The sequence below is a fragment of the Zingiber officinale genome, chromosome 1A (genome assembly GCF_018446385.1).
Source record: "Zingiber officinale cultivar Zhangliang chromosome 1A, Zo_v1.1, whole genome shotgun sequence".
Classification (NCBI taxonomy): domain Eukaryota; kingdom Viridiplantae; phylum Streptophyta; class Magnoliopsida; order Zingiberales; family Zingiberaceae; genus Zingiber; species Zingiber officinale.
In genome coordinates this window covers 152533846-152551138 of record NC_055987.1, presented here as the reverse complement: position 1 = coordinate 152551138, position 17293 = coordinate 152533846, and the positions used below count along the sequence as shown (strand labels likewise).

The following is a 17293-nucleotide window of genomic DNA, read 5'->3' as shown; positions in this document are numbered from 1 at the left end:
ATGAACACATTAAAGGCTAGTGACGCTGATAACCTCAGCATGCATTCAAATCTTCCATGTGAAAAAAAGGGAGTAAAGAATTGCACTATTCATCCAAAATTAATGATGCATGTTTAGATGAGGCAACAACACGTAATAGGTAGAGAAAGTCTATACGGTAAAATAAAATTGTTACCGTAGCAAATTAATTCCCCGTCAGAAGTGAGCAGGACAGAATAAGTATTCTGTTGACAAGGAGTTCTGCTCTGAAAATTAGCAAAATCGGACAATTCACACCTGAAACAATAAAGATCAAATGCAAATACGGTCAAAAGGCTTGCCTGATACATATGCGACAACTCCACATTGTGACCTTCATCAAATATTTATTAGCTTACAGGTGAGAGTAGTTGGAGTTGGTTGAAAATTGTGAGATGAATCTAAAGACCACAGCTGTTGAATTATGTTCCACGTCCAAGTTCTAAAGCAGTATGAACTCAAACAAAGCAGAGAAGATCCCTTCAGAAAGTCTAGAGAATTGAAAAGGGATCTCCTAGCAAGTCTAAAAAAATAAGGAAAACCAATGAAATAGTTAAGAAACAAATTAGCAAGCATCCAGTGCATGAATTTGTTATTTCACGTGAGCACGTGATATTATTACACTGGAGAATAGTTTATCAATATTATTATAACACAAAAAATGTCTGTTTTCCACACATGCCGCAGAAAATGGTGGAAGTGGTGAAAACAAGAGAACATGAAGAACAGGGGCAGATCTGAAAACAAAATACTATTCAAATAGTCTGCCTGTGGGCTTATCAACATTTACAGAAACTGGTTGTATATAAAAAAGATTCTGGACATTTGTTGTCAGTCAGAATCTTAAGTTTCTCTCACACACATTCTCCAACTCGGATCAGGCGGGTGTTTGCCTGCTAACAACTACATGTGAGCAAGTCTACATGTCATAGTCATGGGATCTTGGGCAAATTTTAATAAGGATTTCTGGCATCACTGTCAGTTTCTTGAATATCCTTCATATTCATCCTCCTAATCCTTTCAGGCAGCAAGGCAGGTATTAACCTACCATGAATAGGTTGGCTCACTTATGAGGTTTAATCTAGCATTTATATGTCGCAAAACTTTCCTTTCTTATGGTTTTGAATAGCTCTAATTGCAGCAACTCTAGCAGCTGTGGCTGCTTTATTTGCAGCAGATACTGTCTTTCTAACTTGGTCCTCCACCTGTGGGAGAAGGGTAGCATTTTCTGCAGCCTTTCTTGCAGCCTAAAGCAATAGGCCAAATTCATGTTAGATGAAACTAGTAGCATCTGAATTATTTGAAAAGCAATGCTAGTTCAGGATGCACACCTCGACGGATCGTTCAATTGCAGGGTCTGATGGAACAAGGCTACACTTCAAAATGCCATTGTCCCACTCGCCGGATCTTTTTTCACCATGCCGGAACGTATATGTCCCAAAGCCCTGTCTTCGTCCTTCATGCCATGAACCCTCATAGCAATGACTATTAGCAAATTTATACACCCCAAAGCCATTGATCTTGTCTCCAAAGTACTCACCGCTATAGGTATCACCATTCCTGTAATGAACCAAGCAAGCATCAATTGCCAACACGTCTAAACATTTAGTCCACAACAAACTAGTGAGATTCGAGCAAGAAAAAAATATTATGCACGCTTTCTCATTAATCGTTGATAGATTGCCAACTATGACGATTTCTACAAGTAACATACACCTCAAGAGAAGTTGCGACTTGTGGGAACATGGCAAGACTAAGATTTAAGGAAACAGCCAGTTACACAAGGGATTAATCATCTCATGTATTTATCTCCAACAGAACATTCATGGAAATCTAAACACCAAAAATCAAAATGATATGGCAGCTATCAATAAAATCAGTCCACACCAAGTACAACCGTGTCAATCACAAAATTAGAACGAGAAAAAAAAATGAAGCATGACCCAAAAAATTCGTTCAGCTGATTAATTCGATTCGGAACAAGCTATCAAAATTCATGATCAGATCCACATCGGCCTCTGAGATCCAATACACTACCGAACGGCAACAAAATTTTTCACATAAAACATGCAGCAAGGAAGAGAAAGCCATAACAACCCTACTGGAGGAAAGGATCAATATCTACCTGAAGCAATAACGACCAAAGCCGTGCTTGACCCCGCACTTGAACTCCCCAGCGTAGTAGCTGCCGTCGGAGCAACTTTGCACGCCATTGCCATGGCTCTGCCCTCCGACCCACTCACCGGCGTAGCAATCGCCGCTATAGAACCTGTAGGCCCCGAATCCATGACGCAATCCCTGGCGATACTGCCCACGGTACCGGCTGCCCCTGGCCCAGCTCTCGATCCCGTATCCCTCATACCTCCCATCGACCCAATCCCCTTCATAGATCCCTTTTCCGTAGAATTTATACACCCCGCTCCCGGAGCACCTACCCTTCCGCAACTCCCCCTCGTACACGTCCCCGTTGCCGTAGAACACCACGTCTTCGCGCGCGATCCTCGTCCCGGATCCTGAAACCCCTCTATTTGAATCACTCCCAGAGGCATCGTTTCCGATGGACCATACGACAGGGAGGACTCTGCGGGAGGGTCTGAGCTTGAGGAGGCGGAAGAAGGCGAACAGGGAGGAAACGGCAGCTAATCCGGCGGCGGGGATGAGGAAGGTGTTGAGAGTGGAAAAGACTTGGTTGAGGTAGAAGAGGAGGAAGGAGAGGAGGAGGAAGGATGAGATCGGGAGATAGAGAGGAGGAGAGAAGCCGCAATCCATGGCCGCTTCTTCTATTTCTTTGCTCTGTTATGTTTATAGGGGTGTGAGTGATCGGTGCGTTTGGGTGAAGAGGGCGGGTGGTTATATCAAGGGTGAGAGGTGGGGATCAGACGGTTGGTAAGTGTTAAATTGGAGGCGACGCCATGGTTGAACCGTTGGATTGGTGGAGTGGGGCGGCTCGTGTGAGGAGCGGGTGGCCGGTGGGGTCTTCAACGCAGGGGCCGGCAAAAGTCGAGAGGATGAGAAATTATTAGGACGGTAGCCCAGAGGCCCACGTGGCTGTCGAAACGTGGGTCCCACTTTGTGGGGCAGGGATCAGATGTTGTGTGTCGCCGTTGTGGACGAGATCGGTGACGTCCGACGTGGTGTTGGAGTGAAAATCCGAATCCGAACCCGATATGATCGAACACGTTGAAGGAATATGCGATTCTCTAGAGTAATATAAGATTTGGTTTTATTTAAGTTTAATTAGATAAAAATCTATAATTATATATAAGTTCGCACTTAATGTGGCGAATAATAGAATACAATGGAATTTAAATTACGATTCAGATTTAAAATTCTTCAATTAAAATTCTGAAAGAAGAAAATTAAACAATAGGAATATCAAATACTTTCGGTTTCTCTATATGTCGTTATCAAAATAATAGGTGATATCTAGGAGAATTATCATCATAACATAAGACGAATGATATATTGAAAAGATAATATCATCCCAACCTTTGTAAAAGATAATTAGAATAAATAGTCACTTAATAACTGAAGGGCATTTATAAAGTGAACAATATAATAACCAGATAGACAACTTTGAATGTAAAAGATCATTACTACACGTAACTTTAATTATTGATACGGCGATTTGGTAGGACCCGATTCGGGTAAAAGTTTAGAAGGCCAATATGATGGTTAAAATTAAAGAAAGTCAATCCTTAAAGTTAACATGGTCAATCTTCATGGCCAAGAGATTGTATTATGGGACAATCTTTGTGGCCAAGAGGTCATCCGACCAGATCAGTAGGTTGGTCGGGCGTCAAACCTCTCAATATGGATGAATATCTCAAGACGAGTCAGTACTATCCAGGCCCAGATTTCTTTAAGATGGCACAATTGAGTAGCTCGGTCGAGCAGTTCAGCCGATCAAAACTACGATCTGATCAGATAGAAGGGACGCTTGAACTGATTGAACTTTTTGGTTAAAACCAATAAGTCCAGTCATGGACGAGCCCACGACGACATTCTATATGCACGATCGACCAAACGACCGACGACCAAATCATGGGAAAAGCTTTGTTAGTTTGCCAAGGAAGGCGGTTATGGGTCCCCCAACCCAACGATCTTATATTTCTATTTAACGTTTTATGTCACGAAGGAAGGCAATGAAGACATGTCCTAGTTGGGACAATCTTAGGTGTTGATTTGATTGAAAAATCCAATCAAAGTTTCTAAGTTGAGATCATAGAGTCTTAACTATAAGTTTGATTAACTCTGTTTTGCAAGATTATTATTGTTGTTGTTGTGCTAATTTTATTTTGTAGAAAAACAAAGTCTTTTGTTGATAGAAGAGGTCAGTCAAACCGATCCAAATAAATAAACACATATCAAACTCGATCCAAGCAAAGAAGGGAATAAAGATTCAATCAATTGATCAGGAAAATTAGTTGACTGGACATATAGTAAAGGAAGTTCTGGGGTTTAATCGTCTGATCAAAAGGATCAGTCGACCAGACAAGCGGCTTACATAGGATTGATTTGATGAGATCGGAGTAAGCAAGGAAAGATTAAGGATCTAGTCGATTGCTAGGACCATCAGTCGACCGGATGTTCAAACAATTGGATATAGGTTATAAAAGAAGTCTCAAAATTCGAAGCTTAGTAATCAATTCTCTTTACGATCTCTCCTTCTCTACTGCTCCATTCGTGCAAATACTGTTGTTGCTATGCCGAGAAGCTCTCCGACAAGCTACGACTAAATTCTACCTCCTTCATTGTCAGTATATCTAATACTTGCATTTAAATAAAGAGATAGTAATCTGTTAGTATTCTCTTCCTCCGAAAGTTTTTCTAAAGGAAAATATTAATGAATTGCCCATTCAAAAATAGTCCAAGAAATCATGGGTGATGTGGTGGTAACGGAGGGGGCCATCCAATTCGGGTCAAAAGTGGAGTTAGCTATCAACGTGGAGGTCAAAGTCAAGGTGGTCAATGCCAGGGAGTCAACAGACTCACCCATAGTAGCCGAGCGGAGGTCGACTACAATGGTTGATCAGAGCAGGCAATGTCCGAGCGACAGATAGTTTCTCCGCTTAGAATTCTATGGCCAAATCGTCAGGCACTTAATACGGATCGAGGAACGAGACCGGAGTGCTTGTCCGATCGAGCGAAGACATTCTACTGGACCCGGTTACCGTAAGGAAGAGCAGCTGAAGCCAACCGAGTGGAGGGGTCCACAACCGAACGGCTACCTCGCTCGGCCAAGTAGAGGAATCATTGACGTATCTTTTAGTATCCTTCTAGGAGATAGTGTCGCCGACACGAGACATGGTCAACAGGCGGATCATACGGCAGAAGCTTCACTGTCTCATCAGGGATTTGTATATCTTGTTAAGGTATAGTGTCAGAGATACTTTTTTGACATATCCTTTCATGGGATGATTGGGAAAGTGTGTTCATGCCTTGGGGAGCGTGCGCATTGCCCACCAAGGCACTATATAAAGGGAGGTTCAAGCATTGGCAGAGGTACGCATTATTCACTATTCATGCCTCTGCTTATTGTTGTTCTGTTTCGTTCTATCTTCCCGGTGATTGATTTGAGCATCGGAGGGCCAATGAAGGGACCCCTTCCTTGGCCCAGCACTGACGTTTCTTGTGTTACAGAACGGAGCGAGATCTACATTCAATCAATACAGAAGCCACATCCCCAGCCAATCATCTCCATGATTTTCGAACAGGAACAATGTGCCTTAAAATAACAGTTGCTAGACTATTAGTTATCATCCGAGTTCTTATTTTTAGTTTTCCACTACATCTCTATTTATTTTTCGTAAAGATATTCATCCCCTCTATCACACTATCCGGTTCTACAATATCTTATAAAGTTAATCTCCATAAACTCTTTTTTTTTTTTTACAACATCCACATCCTCATTTGTGTTCATAGTCATAGATACAACAACAGTATATCATCTCAATTCTCAAGCCAATTGTTACTCATGATATACCCATAACAAAGCCAAAAAACCAAAGTCACTATAATTCTAGCAATTATATAACTTTAAAATGAATCTTCATAAATGAAGAAGTAATGCAATGTTTACCATAAGGTTTGATAAAAGATGACAACGTGAAGATACAGCATGATCTTGGCTTGTTGAAGCACCAAGCTACAAGCAATAATGCCAATGCCAAGTTTACTGAAGAGGCAGAGAAGGACAAAGGTAAATGTAAAAAAAAAAAAAACAAACCTAGCAATGGAGGAGGGCGACCAACTAACCACTTCACATGGTTTCAGATGATAATGTAACCAAGACTTGAGACTCCTGCTCTGGCACCAGTCATAAAGAAAAAAAAAACAATCGGATGAGGTAACTTGATTCCATGGAGCATCCCCTCTCTCCTCTCCTGCTCGTCAGCAAAGCAGAGAGCAGTTCTTCCGATGTATCAGATATGCTTCCTACCCTATCCTAAGCTCAAAGACCAGAAGGAGAAATCGAAGTGAAAGCATAATGGAGAGAACGCATAATGGAGAGAACAACAATGGTGAACGTACGGCCGGAGAGCTTCCGCCTTCAAATTTTTTTTTTTTGAAAGTGCTCAGAAATTTAATCCGTCGACTCCACACTGTTTGTAAGTGAGCGATTGTTTTCTCGGGCTGATCCCGATCGCGCAATCCACGGACGCCTGTTTGATTGGACGCAAAAGAACAATTTACTCAGATAAAAATGACGACTTTGGCAATCATTGCGAATTTTTGCGACTTAAAGCGGAAGGATAGAGATGGGGCAGCAATTCGGTAGTGGAGGGGCACTCCGGACTCACCCGAACCCTAGGGGAGGAGATGCCGAGGACCAGGATCCTGGCGGCGACGTCGCCGGTGAGGCGGAGGTCGACGCGGTCGTTGAGGGAGGCGTCGCGGACGAGATCGAGGGCGCTGCCCTGGAGCACGTTGAAATGGTCGACGAAGACGCGGGTCTCCACCAGGCGGCGGCTCTGCGCCGGCTGTTCGAATGCCGGCACCGCCGCCACCCCCAGCGGCACGCCGCGATACATCACGTCCAGCGCCGCCGCGTCGTACCGGATCCCGACCTTGTTAGGGTTGTTCGCGGTGAAGAGCAGCGTGATGTTGAGCGATAGGTACGCGGCCGTCGGCTGGATCCCTCCAGCGGCACCGGACCCGAAAGTGGAGGTGGCAGAGGAGGGGGAAGAAGGGGCGACGAGGACGTATTGCACGGAGACCTGCTGGAGGTCGAACTGGGGCTTCTTGGGCTTGAGTACAAGGACGACAACGAGGGCGACGGCGACGGCGAGAAGGGATAGAAAAATGAGGAGGAGGAAGAGGCAGCAGCAGCAGCCCTTGAAGGAGGCTGCCGAGGAAGAAATTGGCGGGCCCATGTAATGGTGGTAACGGCGGTCGTCTCGGGGGGAATATGCCCTCGGATGGTGGTGGCACCGGCCGTCGGCGCTAGTGAGGGTGGTTGGGGTCGTCATCGCCGCCAAAATAGCTTTTGGGTTACGACGACTTAGAACTGAGATGAGTTATGGAAGGAGTTACAGCGATGGAAGTGGTCGTGGGGTTGGCTAAGTGTGCGAGTGGACTCTTTTTATTATTTAACTAGTCAAATGTAAGTTTTATTTTGGGTTGGTATAGAAAATTAATCCTTTTGAAAATGTTTAAAAAAAAAACTTTTTATTACCAAATTGAACAATACATCTAGGGATGTAAATGAACCAAACGATTCGCGAGCTATTCGGAGCTCGATTCGATAAAAAATTCATTCGAATTCGTTCGTTTATCTTATCGAATCGAGCTCGATTTCAAACTCGACAGTTTTATCGAGCTGAACTCGAGCTTAAGGATATTCGGCTCGTGAGCTCGCGAACATGTTCATTTATAGGCTCGCGAGCCAAAAAAACGAACCTTAAATCGAGCCTTAAAACGAGTCTTAAATGAGCCAAAAACGAGTTCTAAAACGAGCCAAAAAAATGAACTCTAAAACGAACATTAAAATGAGCAAAAAAAACGAGCTCTAAACGAGCCCGAAAATGAGCCCTAGCTCACTTAACGAGTTAAGCTCATTAACTTTGATAATCGAGCTAATAACAAGTCGAGTTCGAACTTGAACTTTTCGCGAGCCTGATAATTCTAAAACGAGTCGAGCTCGAGCCTTGTGATAAAAGCTCGATTTGAGCTCGAGCCCAAATATAACTTAAATGAGCCGAGCTCGAGCCTGATATTATTCGACTCGATTTGGTTCGTTTACATCCCTAAATACATCAGGCCCAGTAGTACTCTCTGTTTATTTATTTCAGATATTAGATGGCTAATCAAAAGATTAAGAAAAATATATTTTTTAATATCATCAATTTTTAATTATGGGATTAAAAAAATCAATATAAAACTTTATTAATAAATCTTAAAACTATTTTTAATATAGAAAATATTAACATAATTTAATTTTAAATTTTACTAAAATTTATTAATAAAGAGTTAACATTCTTAATAAAATAATAAAATATTCTAAACACCTTATCCTATACACCCATACAAACCCAATTTTTTTTATATTTAATACTATAACCTAACCTTTAAACCTTATTAAAACTCTATTAAGGCACCCGAGAGTTTAAAAAAATAAACAAGAATATTATTGTGAAATAATACTAGAAAATTTCCAAATTCACAATTCATTCATGATTCATCCGTACAACATGAAAAATAACATGTTCATGCACAACTTACCAAGGTAATTGAAACACCTTAAGTTTGAGGTAGTCTCCAAACATAGACGTGGGAATTGTGCAGGTCAGACAAGAATGTCTAGCATTAAATAAGAACTTTCAAGTTGCAGCCAGTCTTCATTAGGCTATCTAAAGATTGTCAAGTCAAGCATTTGCAACTTATGAAACTGAACTAGCCTTTCTGTCCTCCAAGAGTTTTAGTTCCTCGCGCCATCCTTCAACTTTTCGCATCTTCTCCATGTGCTCAGGTTTCATACTTTGCTGGTTATCAACTAACTGAGCTTCTGCTAGACGAATCTGTAAATTGGCATTGTTAAGACAGTTTAGATGGAATGATTTCCAGAGAAAAACAGAGTTAAGTGGATAATTATGTTATCTACAAAAGAATCCAATAAGATGCAATGTACAACACTTTTCTTAAACTAAATGGTCGTTGCTACGGCATGATGTCAGGAGGTGCATGTTTCTGAATTCTCTAGTGAGAAATGTAAGCTCTAATTATGCAGGCTACATGAACATTCATTGTATATTGGTGAAGAAACAGGGGCCTGTATGCATGCTGGTAATTTCAAAACAAACTGTGCAGCATATTAAATTTTCAATTCAATAAAAATTACCTTTTTCTTAACTGCTCGAATTTTCTTATCTAAATCCAGGCCAGAACACTCAGGTTTTAGAGCTTCCGCTGGATCTGCAGAAGAGCTTGGTGCCTCGGGTTTTGCAAAGACAGACATCCTACTTATCTGCTCTGTGACTATGTCCAAAGATTCCTCTCTTTGAGCAGTACTATCAGCCGTAGCAACTTCTTCAGTTCTCAATATCTGAGTTTCCTCTGAAACCATTTTCTTTTCCTTCTCAAGTGCAGCCTGCATTTGATAAAGTTTTGAAATATACAATGTGAACCTAATCAGGATGGATGCTTCAGACTTCATTCAGTTCAATGTAGTGAAAGTAAAGGCCCCACAATCAATTTGAAAATATCTTGGGCATGTTGTGACCAAAATCAAATCATTGAACACAATAAACCCATCTCATAATATGCAAACCCGATTAGCTTCGTAAACCTAAAGAAATACTTGAGAACATAATGGATCCTATCAGGCCTGTAGAAGCCTTCCTATTAATCAACTTGCAGTGCCAGAAACAGCTGTGCTTATTGAAAAGATTCTCAATCCTGTACTGGAAGTTAAAATGATTAAGACAATCAAACACAAAACTGATGATGTATTTGTTAAGACAAACTCTACTGCACAAAACAAGCACTAAATACAGCACTACTAGTAAACAGAAAATTTATTATAATAGCAGTAGTGGTAGTAGTAACAACAAAAATAAAAATCTCATTCTAATAAGGATTATAATGTTCTTGCTATCTAATTCTTCTCTATATCAAACAAAATATTGATTGAAAGATTGTAATAAAACTATTACTATTGAAAGATCAAAAGAAAAAATGCAAAGAAAACACTGGAGTAATATGTGCACGAAAGTGTTCCAACATCAGACTCCCTATATCCACTTAAATATAATTTAGAAAGCTTCAACATATCTTCATCTTCTTCAATCAAGGATTTGGGCATATGCAAAGAATATGAATTTCAAAAGAAATATATAACTTCGAAAACATGGACTTTAACAGAAAGAAACACTTCTGAAAGATCAAACAGTAGAGAATATCGATTCAAAGATTGTAAGAATACTCTTCCTTTTGAAGGATCAAAAGTAAAGATGCAAAGACAACACTGGAATAATATGTGCATGAAAGTGTTCCAACATCAGACCACCTATTTCCACATAGATATAATTTAGAAAGCTTGGAATAATCTTCTCACTCTTCAATTAAGGATTTGGGCATATCCGAAGAAAATGAATTTCAAAAGAAATATATATAATTTGAAAAACATGGATTTTTAAAAAATAACACTTCTGAAAGATCAAAAGAAAATATGCATAGAAATAATGTGTATGAAGGTAAGACTTATCCTCAGACCCCTTGCTCCACTATATCATAACCTACAAAAAAAACTCATGAAATCTTGGCAAAACATTGGATTTTTTACCATAGATAACTTTTTTGTTGTTTAGGAAATCATACCATCCAAGAACTATAAAGTTGCCCAGTTGCAATTCTAAAACAACAGCACTTAATCCAACAACAAAAACAAGCCTCTTACCAACTAAAATGAATTAAATACAACATAAAAACGTCCATACGCTCTTCCTACATTTAAGCACAGACAAGGAACTCAAGTCCCCTGCAATTTAAGAACAATCACTAATGTTCATTCATGATTTCAACTAACCGATTGGATAATGCAGGAATAGAGTATGCAGATTCTTTAGCCAACTATTGCATCCATTTCTTATATACCTCCCAAATTAATGTTAATATGCTGATTTGATTACCACATCAAAACAGTCAAAATGGATTTGTATAAAAAGATAGCAAAATCTGAAATATAACATAGAGAAAGGTGAAGACAGTAGAGAAATAAATTGTCAAAATTAAGTCACCAGGGTTGTGCAAAAGAACAAACAACAGAATCATGAATATATCCTACTAGAAAATGTTAGAAAGATTACCATGTAAACTAAATGTCAAAAATGTAAAATCTATGTCACCTTCAAGTTTATATGAAAGATTTGTTTATTTGAAAACAAGGATACTTTTAAAGCAATATGAATTCAGATAACATGCTTAACTCTCTAAAGGAATACAATTCATGTTTATGTATTGAAAATCTGGAAAATAAAAAAGGAAATAAGGAAAGAATAAGAGATATTTGTCACATCTTTTTGAGTTCGCTATATGCTAAAAACAATTACACCAAAGATGCTTGATCTCCCCCGAAAATATGAAAAAGAAAGCTATCAAATGTATTCTTTGTGAACAGTTTGCCCCTTTTTTTGAAAGCAGAAAATAGAAAACTAGAAAAATGTTCCAAAACAAACACAATTTTGAAGATTGCTACTACAGGAATTTAATTATTAAAAGATAGTTTTGTATTTTGAATTCAATCATTGAATTGGACAAATTTTTTATTCATAGAAAATGAAATGAAAGATCTTGCTCAAATGACAATCATAATCAAGAATCCAATAGAAGAATCCATTCAAAGTTGGGAAATTTGTTTTTAAATCAGCCATAACCTCCTGAAAAATGTAACTTGTACATATACCTATATTGTCCATCCAATAAAGTTACACTAATTGCTGTTAATTGTATATAATAAATTACTTAAGAATCCTTTAGCTAAAATTTTGGTTGTTAATGTCTTATCTAACCAGATGAGGGTTCTTAGTTACTTCAACAAAATATATTTCTCAAAATTTATAAGTAACAATCCAGTATGATAAGCAGTAAAAATATGCTTAATTTAAAAAGTTAAATGGATTGTTCCTCTTGATGGTGTAATGACAACCAAAACTAGATCTAAAGCACAGGAAAGTATATCACCTTCAAAAGACAAATTGCTAAGGCATAAAAGCGGTTTTAATTAGAGCTGATCAGTAAAGAATTTGACAACCATGATTTATTTGACAAAGTCAAGGTTAGCTATAGAGTCTCCCTCTGTCAAAACTACTTAACTAGTGATCAGAAGTTATTAACTTATAAGTTAGTTCAAACCCTTAGGTTGAAAGGGAGCTTGGTGCAATGATAAAGTTGCTACCATGTGACCAAGAGGTCATTAGTTTGAGTCTCAGAAACAGCCACTTGCAAAGCAAGATAAAGTTGCAAAGCAAGATAAGGTTGCGTACAATAGACCCTTCCCCGGGATCTGCATTGGCAGGAGCTTCCTGCACCAGGTTGCCCCTTAAATTAGTTAGTCATTTGAAGACTTGCAAAGTCCTACTTTCCCACAAATTTTCCATATTTTAGATGCATAGAAAAGAGTCGAACATAGAGAGCACAAACAAGTGGTATTAAGTGCTTCATAGTAACATAAAGAATTAGTGTAGTCTATTGTCCGCCAAGATCATTGTGGCACGTCATCCAAGTTCCACAAACTATTGTCCTTTGAGCAGTATGACCATCAAAACGTCCTATGAATAAGAATTATAAGATGCTTAAACCTTATGTTGGATCCCCTAACACTAACATATCCTCTATTATAAGAATTATAAGATGCTTAAACTACCCTCACCGCTTCTTTATCATGGTTTTAGTGGACCCAAAGCATCATACCAGTCCATCATGTATCAATTTGAAAACGTGATACGACTTATTGCGTTCAATGTTCCGGCTGTAAAGATTTAACATAAATTTCATCCTCCAAGAAGTTAATAATAAGGAATAGTTTAAATAATAAGAAATAACTTACCGAATAAATAGAGAATAAAACATATACCCAAATGTGAGACACAAGGGGTAAGCCACGAATATTATAACAATTTTAAGGACCACTTACTGCAAGGTTTCCCTAAAATTCGTAGTCGCCATCAATTTTTCCAATAATTGTATCCGAGTACAAAGAATCACAAGGGGAAAGAAAATATAGGTAACCTGGTGCCGCTTCTCCTTCTTCCTCTCGTTCCTCTTTGCTGCTTTGCTCTTCAGCTTCTCGACCAACGCAGGATCGTACCCTGGAGGCACTTCAGGTTCACTCTCTTTCCTCAACTGTATCCGTAACATTAAACCCCCAAAGAGGCACCAACGAAGAATACATCTCAAGTCCAATGACAAGAACAAAATCCAACCATCGTCAAGCCATATAGGAGAGGTGGAGAGAGACTCACAATTGCTCCCTTTGGCTGGTAGGGGGCGACCTCGTCCTGGGGTACGTATCCGGCGCGGATGCGGACGGGCTTACGGAGGGTGCCGTCGGGCCTCCTCGTGGGAGCGAGGATCCGCTCGCCCTCCTTGGGGATGGAGAGGAGGCGAGGCGGAGGGGGGTCACGACCGGAGCTCGCCATCACCGCGGCGGAGTGGAAGAAGGCGGAGGAGGCAGCCTTAGGAAGGGACGGCGACGGGGGTTTCAATTTGTGATCCTCTGTCGACTTTGGAGTGAATTATTGACCGATTTGGATTTGCGAGGATTTTATGTGTAGCCTGGCCGGGCCCTCCCTCTGCTCTGCTCTCAGTTTGATTTGACCTTGCCCGGATGGACGAGGCTAATTTTCACAATGCCCTTGAAAGTTTGATAATTCTAGAAATCAATCATGATTATAAATCACATTTTATTATGAGGATAAGATTTATGCCCTCCAAAATTACCAAACGATAGTAAAAAAAAGGCATCAGATGAACGAGGACTCTAGCACGAGCGCCATGGATGGAAGACCTTTAAATAAGATCTACTAGTTAGAATTTTCTTTGGAAAAGCTCAGATTAAGCACCAGATCCTATCACAGTTTGGAATCGATGATTTGACGGTTTGAAATAGTTCTCATCGACCCTTAATCTTAATCGTCCAAGACGATTACAGTTCATAGAGCGGAACCGTAAGTTCACAGTTCGTTCACGGTTCACTAAGGTTTATGCATGGTTAAAAAAAAATTGTAAATTCATTAAACAAGAGGACTTACACTTATTTATATTGTCCGCATATCTGCTTAGAGTATAGAAGAATCAAAAACTACATAGTTTTTTTATTTTTTATCCTTTTACCTTATGAAGTAGCGTTGTTATTCACTTTCATTTCTCGTTTCCATAGTATTTGTTCCTTCGGTATCGAATTTTTCAATTTTGTCATATGAAAATTACATTCTGATCCTATCCGAAAGCTGAGTCGGACGAAGGCTGGTCGCGACGGCCTGGTTGTTGACGGAAAGTCGTGGGTGATTCGGCTCCCACGGGCGGCTGACGATGCTGCAGGATCCTGCACACACTCAGACGATCTCCCTCCTCACGTTAGAGACCAGAACCCAGGGAAAAAGTCCCCGGATCAGGCCCTCCGACGCTCAAGTCAGGTCCGAGACTGGTGGCGATGGTGCTGGTCCGAGACCAATAATGATACTCCGGTCCGAGACCGGTGGCGATGGAGCTGGTCCGAGACCAGTAATGATACTCCGGTCCGAGACCGATGGCGATGGAGCTGGTCCGAGACCAGTAATGTTACTCCGGTCCGAGACCGGTAGCGATGGTGCTGGTCCGAGACCAGTAATGATACTCCGGTCCGAGACCGGTGGCGATAGAGCTGGTCCGAGACCAGTAATGATACTCCGGTCCGAGACCGATGGCGATGGAGCTGGTCCGAGACCAGTAATGTTACTCCGGTCCGAGACCGGTAGCGATGGTGCTGGTCCGAGACCAGTAATGATACTCCGGTCCGAGACCGGTGGCGATGGAGCTGGTCCGAGACCAGTAATGATACTCCGGTCCAAGACCGGTGGCGATGGTGCTGGTCCGAGACCAGCTGGACCCCAAATGGCGAAGGCATAGATGCATTGCTCTTCTCCGCCTTCATCCGTCTCGCTTATGCCGACCTCATTGCTTTGGTTGATCTGGTCGTTATTGCTAGCTTTGGGCTTACTCATTCACACCGCGTTTCTCCCTGCAATTGCATTATGTATGGTATAGAATTAAGAATAGAGAAGGGAGCGTAAAAACCTTACTCAACCCTTGGGCCACAGTGCCCTTGCAGCTTATGATGACCCCGCAGTTCTCGCGATGCGCTTGGTTAGCTGATCGGATCAGGGGCTGCCTACGCAGAGCTACTTGCTCGGCTGATCCGAGCAAGCAACACCCCCACAGGCCCGCTTGATACTTCTCTGATCTGACATTCACTACTGCTGACCTGCCTTGTCTCATCCGCGACCCTTTTGAATTGTCTGGCTTCTGCAGCTTTATGAAACTTCCCGCCTAGCCTCGGGCCTTTCATGAAGAATGCCCCTTTTTTGGGGTTATGCCCCTTCATGATTACCTCGCCATGTCAATCTTTAATGCGCTTCCTCTCGCGATGACACATGTCCGGCGCCTTTATTGCTCACGCCTCCTGATGCCAGCTTTTGACCCTTTTTCGCACCCTTCAGCGCTTACTCTCCATCTGATGGCGCTGGAGCGTGTTACCCAAAAAGATACTTGGCTCGACTCTCGATATTTCTTAGGAATGAATGGGCTTTATAAACCCTAAAGGCAGTCCGCCGTCTTCACTTCGACGCTTCGCTATCCTCTTTCTCTTGTTCGTGGCCGCTTCTGGTAGTGCAACTTCTCGTCTTCCTGCTCGCGTCCGACCTGTGACCCCTCTTGTCTTCGACCTCCTCCTTTGCTTACTCCTCACAATCATGGACGGTAAGGAAACCTTCTGGTATTCATACTATATCTCTGATCTGGACCATCACGACTTGTCTTTACTGCAATCCCATTTGAAGTTAGATTCCTCATATGAGCTTCGTCTCCCTTTGTCCACTGAACACCCCTCTTCTCCTCCCGAAGGTTTTGTCACCGTCTTTAAGGATCAAGTCTTAGGCGACCTTCGCTTTCCTTTACACCCTTTCTTCTCCGAGCTGTGTCAGTACTTCGGCCTCAGCATTTCTCAGTTTACCTCAAATGTATTCCGAGCCGTCTGCGGAACCATCATCTTGTGCCGCATTTATCACATTCCCTCGACCGCTCGATTATTCCATCATTTCTATTCCTTCCGGCGGGCCGAGGTGGGGGTATTCAACGTTCAGGCCAAGCCGGACTATAAGTTTTTTGATAATTTACCTTCTTCCAATAAAGGCTGGAGATCTCGCTTTTTCTTCCTCAAGCCCCCCGTCCCCTTAACCGGACCTTCCCAATGGCGTCTCATCCTTGCTTCAGACTTCCCTTCGCACGCTCATGAACCTGCCTGCTCCGCAGCTGCGGACAAGCTGAACGGTGTTGTTGTTCACTTGTCTGGATTGATGCTAGAAGGCATTCTGTACGCTTTTGGTCTTAGTCCTGTTTCTGCAGAAATCGGAGCTCCTTTTGGTAAGTTGTTACTTTTTATATGCTGCTCTTCGCTAACTGAGGTGCTTCTTCCTCTTATTCTTGTAGTGGCTGCCATCCTCCGCTCTTTTGCCAATCAGGAGACACCCTCGGTGGTCGTTCTGCAAGCTCTGAACGAGGAGCTAACACAAGGCCTATCTTCTGACCCCGCTGCTTCCGTCGGTCCACAGCCTTGGGACCCCGAACCTCAGAGACGGTAGCCGCCTCGGCGCTTATTGAGCCACCTGCCCCCAGCCCTGCAGACTCAGCCCTACCCCGCATCTCTGATCAACCTACATCTGAGCCATCGCCAGCAGGACAAGTGTCTTCGCTCCCTCCTACTATGAAGCTGCGCCTTACGCGCAAGGGCAAGAGAGCGCCCTGGTCACCGCAACTTCTCCTCCACCTCCTCGCCGTTAACGTGTAGTGAGTATCTCTTCCCCCTCTAGGTCCTCGGATACGAGCTCGACCCAGGAGACATGTTTGGCCCGGGAGAAAGCCACTGATCTGAAAGTGGCAGACCCGTCATTGGACCTGTCAGCTCCGGTACCAATCCAGAGTGTACTACCTGCCCCGCCTTCGTCCTCTGGCGATCAACCCCTGAGCTTGCTGACTCCCCCAGCCTCTCCTCTTCTTGCGCCTATGAGCTCAGCCATGTCGC

At 42.0% G+C, this 17293-nt stretch overlaps 3 protein-coding genes across 3 annotated transcripts; all 3 read right to left on the bottom strand.

Annotated features, from left to right (window-relative positions):
• Window positions 1–636: 636 nt before the first annotated feature.
• Window positions 637–2835, bottom strand: LOC122038005 (junctophilin-1-like). Its single transcript, XM_042597538.1, has 3 exons — window positions 2144–2835; window positions 1350–1578; window positions 637–1265 (listed from the first exon to the last, which is right to left on the bottom strand). Exons 1-3 carry the CDS (start codon window positions 2785–2787, stop codon window positions 1107–1109), a joined length of 1032 nt encoding a protein of 343 aa, XP_042453472.1. The 5' UTR covers window positions 2788–2835; the 3' UTR covers window positions 637–1106.
• A 3741-nt stretch (window positions 2836–6576) lies between these two features.
• LOC122011295 lies at window positions 6577–7594 on the bottom strand. Its single transcript, XM_042567685.1, has 2 exons — window positions 6822–7594; window positions 6577–6683 (listed from the first exon to the last, which is right to left on the bottom strand). The coding sequence occupies exons 1-2, from the start codon at window positions 7488–7490 to the stop codon at window positions 6597–6599; spliced, it is 756 nt and encodes a 251-aa protein (XP_042423619.1). The 5' UTR covers window positions 7491–7594; the 3' UTR covers window positions 6577–6596.
• A 1070-nt stretch (window positions 7595–8664) lies between these two features.
• On the bottom strand, window positions 8665–13771 carry LOC122038004 (partner of Y14 and mago-like). Its single transcript, XM_042597537.1, has 4 exons — window positions 13479–13771; window positions 13246–13359; window positions 9359–9607; window positions 8665–9038 (listed from the first exon to the last, which is right to left on the bottom strand). The coding sequence occupies exons 1-4, from the start codon at window positions 13653–13655 to the stop codon at window positions 8901–8903; spliced, it is 678 nt and encodes a 225-aa protein (XP_042453471.1). The 5' UTR covers window positions 13656–13771; the 3' UTR covers window positions 8665–8900.
• Window positions 13772–17293: the final 3522 nt, after the last annotated feature.

Excerpts from the sequence above, each read along its gene's own strand:
- LOC122038004 (XM_042597537.1), bottom strand. The coding sequence starts at position 13,655 with ATGGCGAGCTCCGGTCGTGACCCCCCTCCGCCTCGCCTCCTCTCCATC. Across the intron at positions 13,360-13,478 it reads ACCAGCCAAAGGGAGCAATT|TTGAGGAAAGAGAGTGAACC; the intron begins GTGAGTCTCTCT and ends TTACGGATACAG. Across the intron at positions 9,608-13,245 it reads AGAAGGAGAAGCGGCACCAG|GCTGCACTTGAGAAGGAAAA; the intron begins GTTACCTATATT and ends TATCAAATGCAG.
- LOC122038005 (XM_042597538.1), bottom strand. The coding sequence starts at position 2,787 with ATGGATTGCGGCTTCTCTCCTCCTCTCTATCTCCCGATCTCATCCTTC. Across the intron at positions 1,579-2,143 it reads TTTGGTCGTTATTGCTTCAG|GAATGGTGATACCTATAGCG; the intron begins GTAGATATTGAT and ends GGTTCATTACAG. Across the intron at positions 1,266-1,349 it reads CAATTGAACGATCCGTCGAG|GCTGCAAGAAAGGCTGCAGA; the intron begins GTGTGCATCCTG and ends CTATTGCTTTAG.
- LOC122011295 (XM_042567685.1), bottom strand. The coding sequence starts at position 7,490 with ATGACGACCCCAACCACCCTCACTAGCGCCGACGGCCGGTGCCACCAC. Across the intron at positions 6,684-6,821 it reads TCTCCTCCCCTAGGGTTCGG|GCGTCCGTGGATTGCGCGAT; the intron begins GTGAGTCCGGAG and ends CCAATCAAACAG.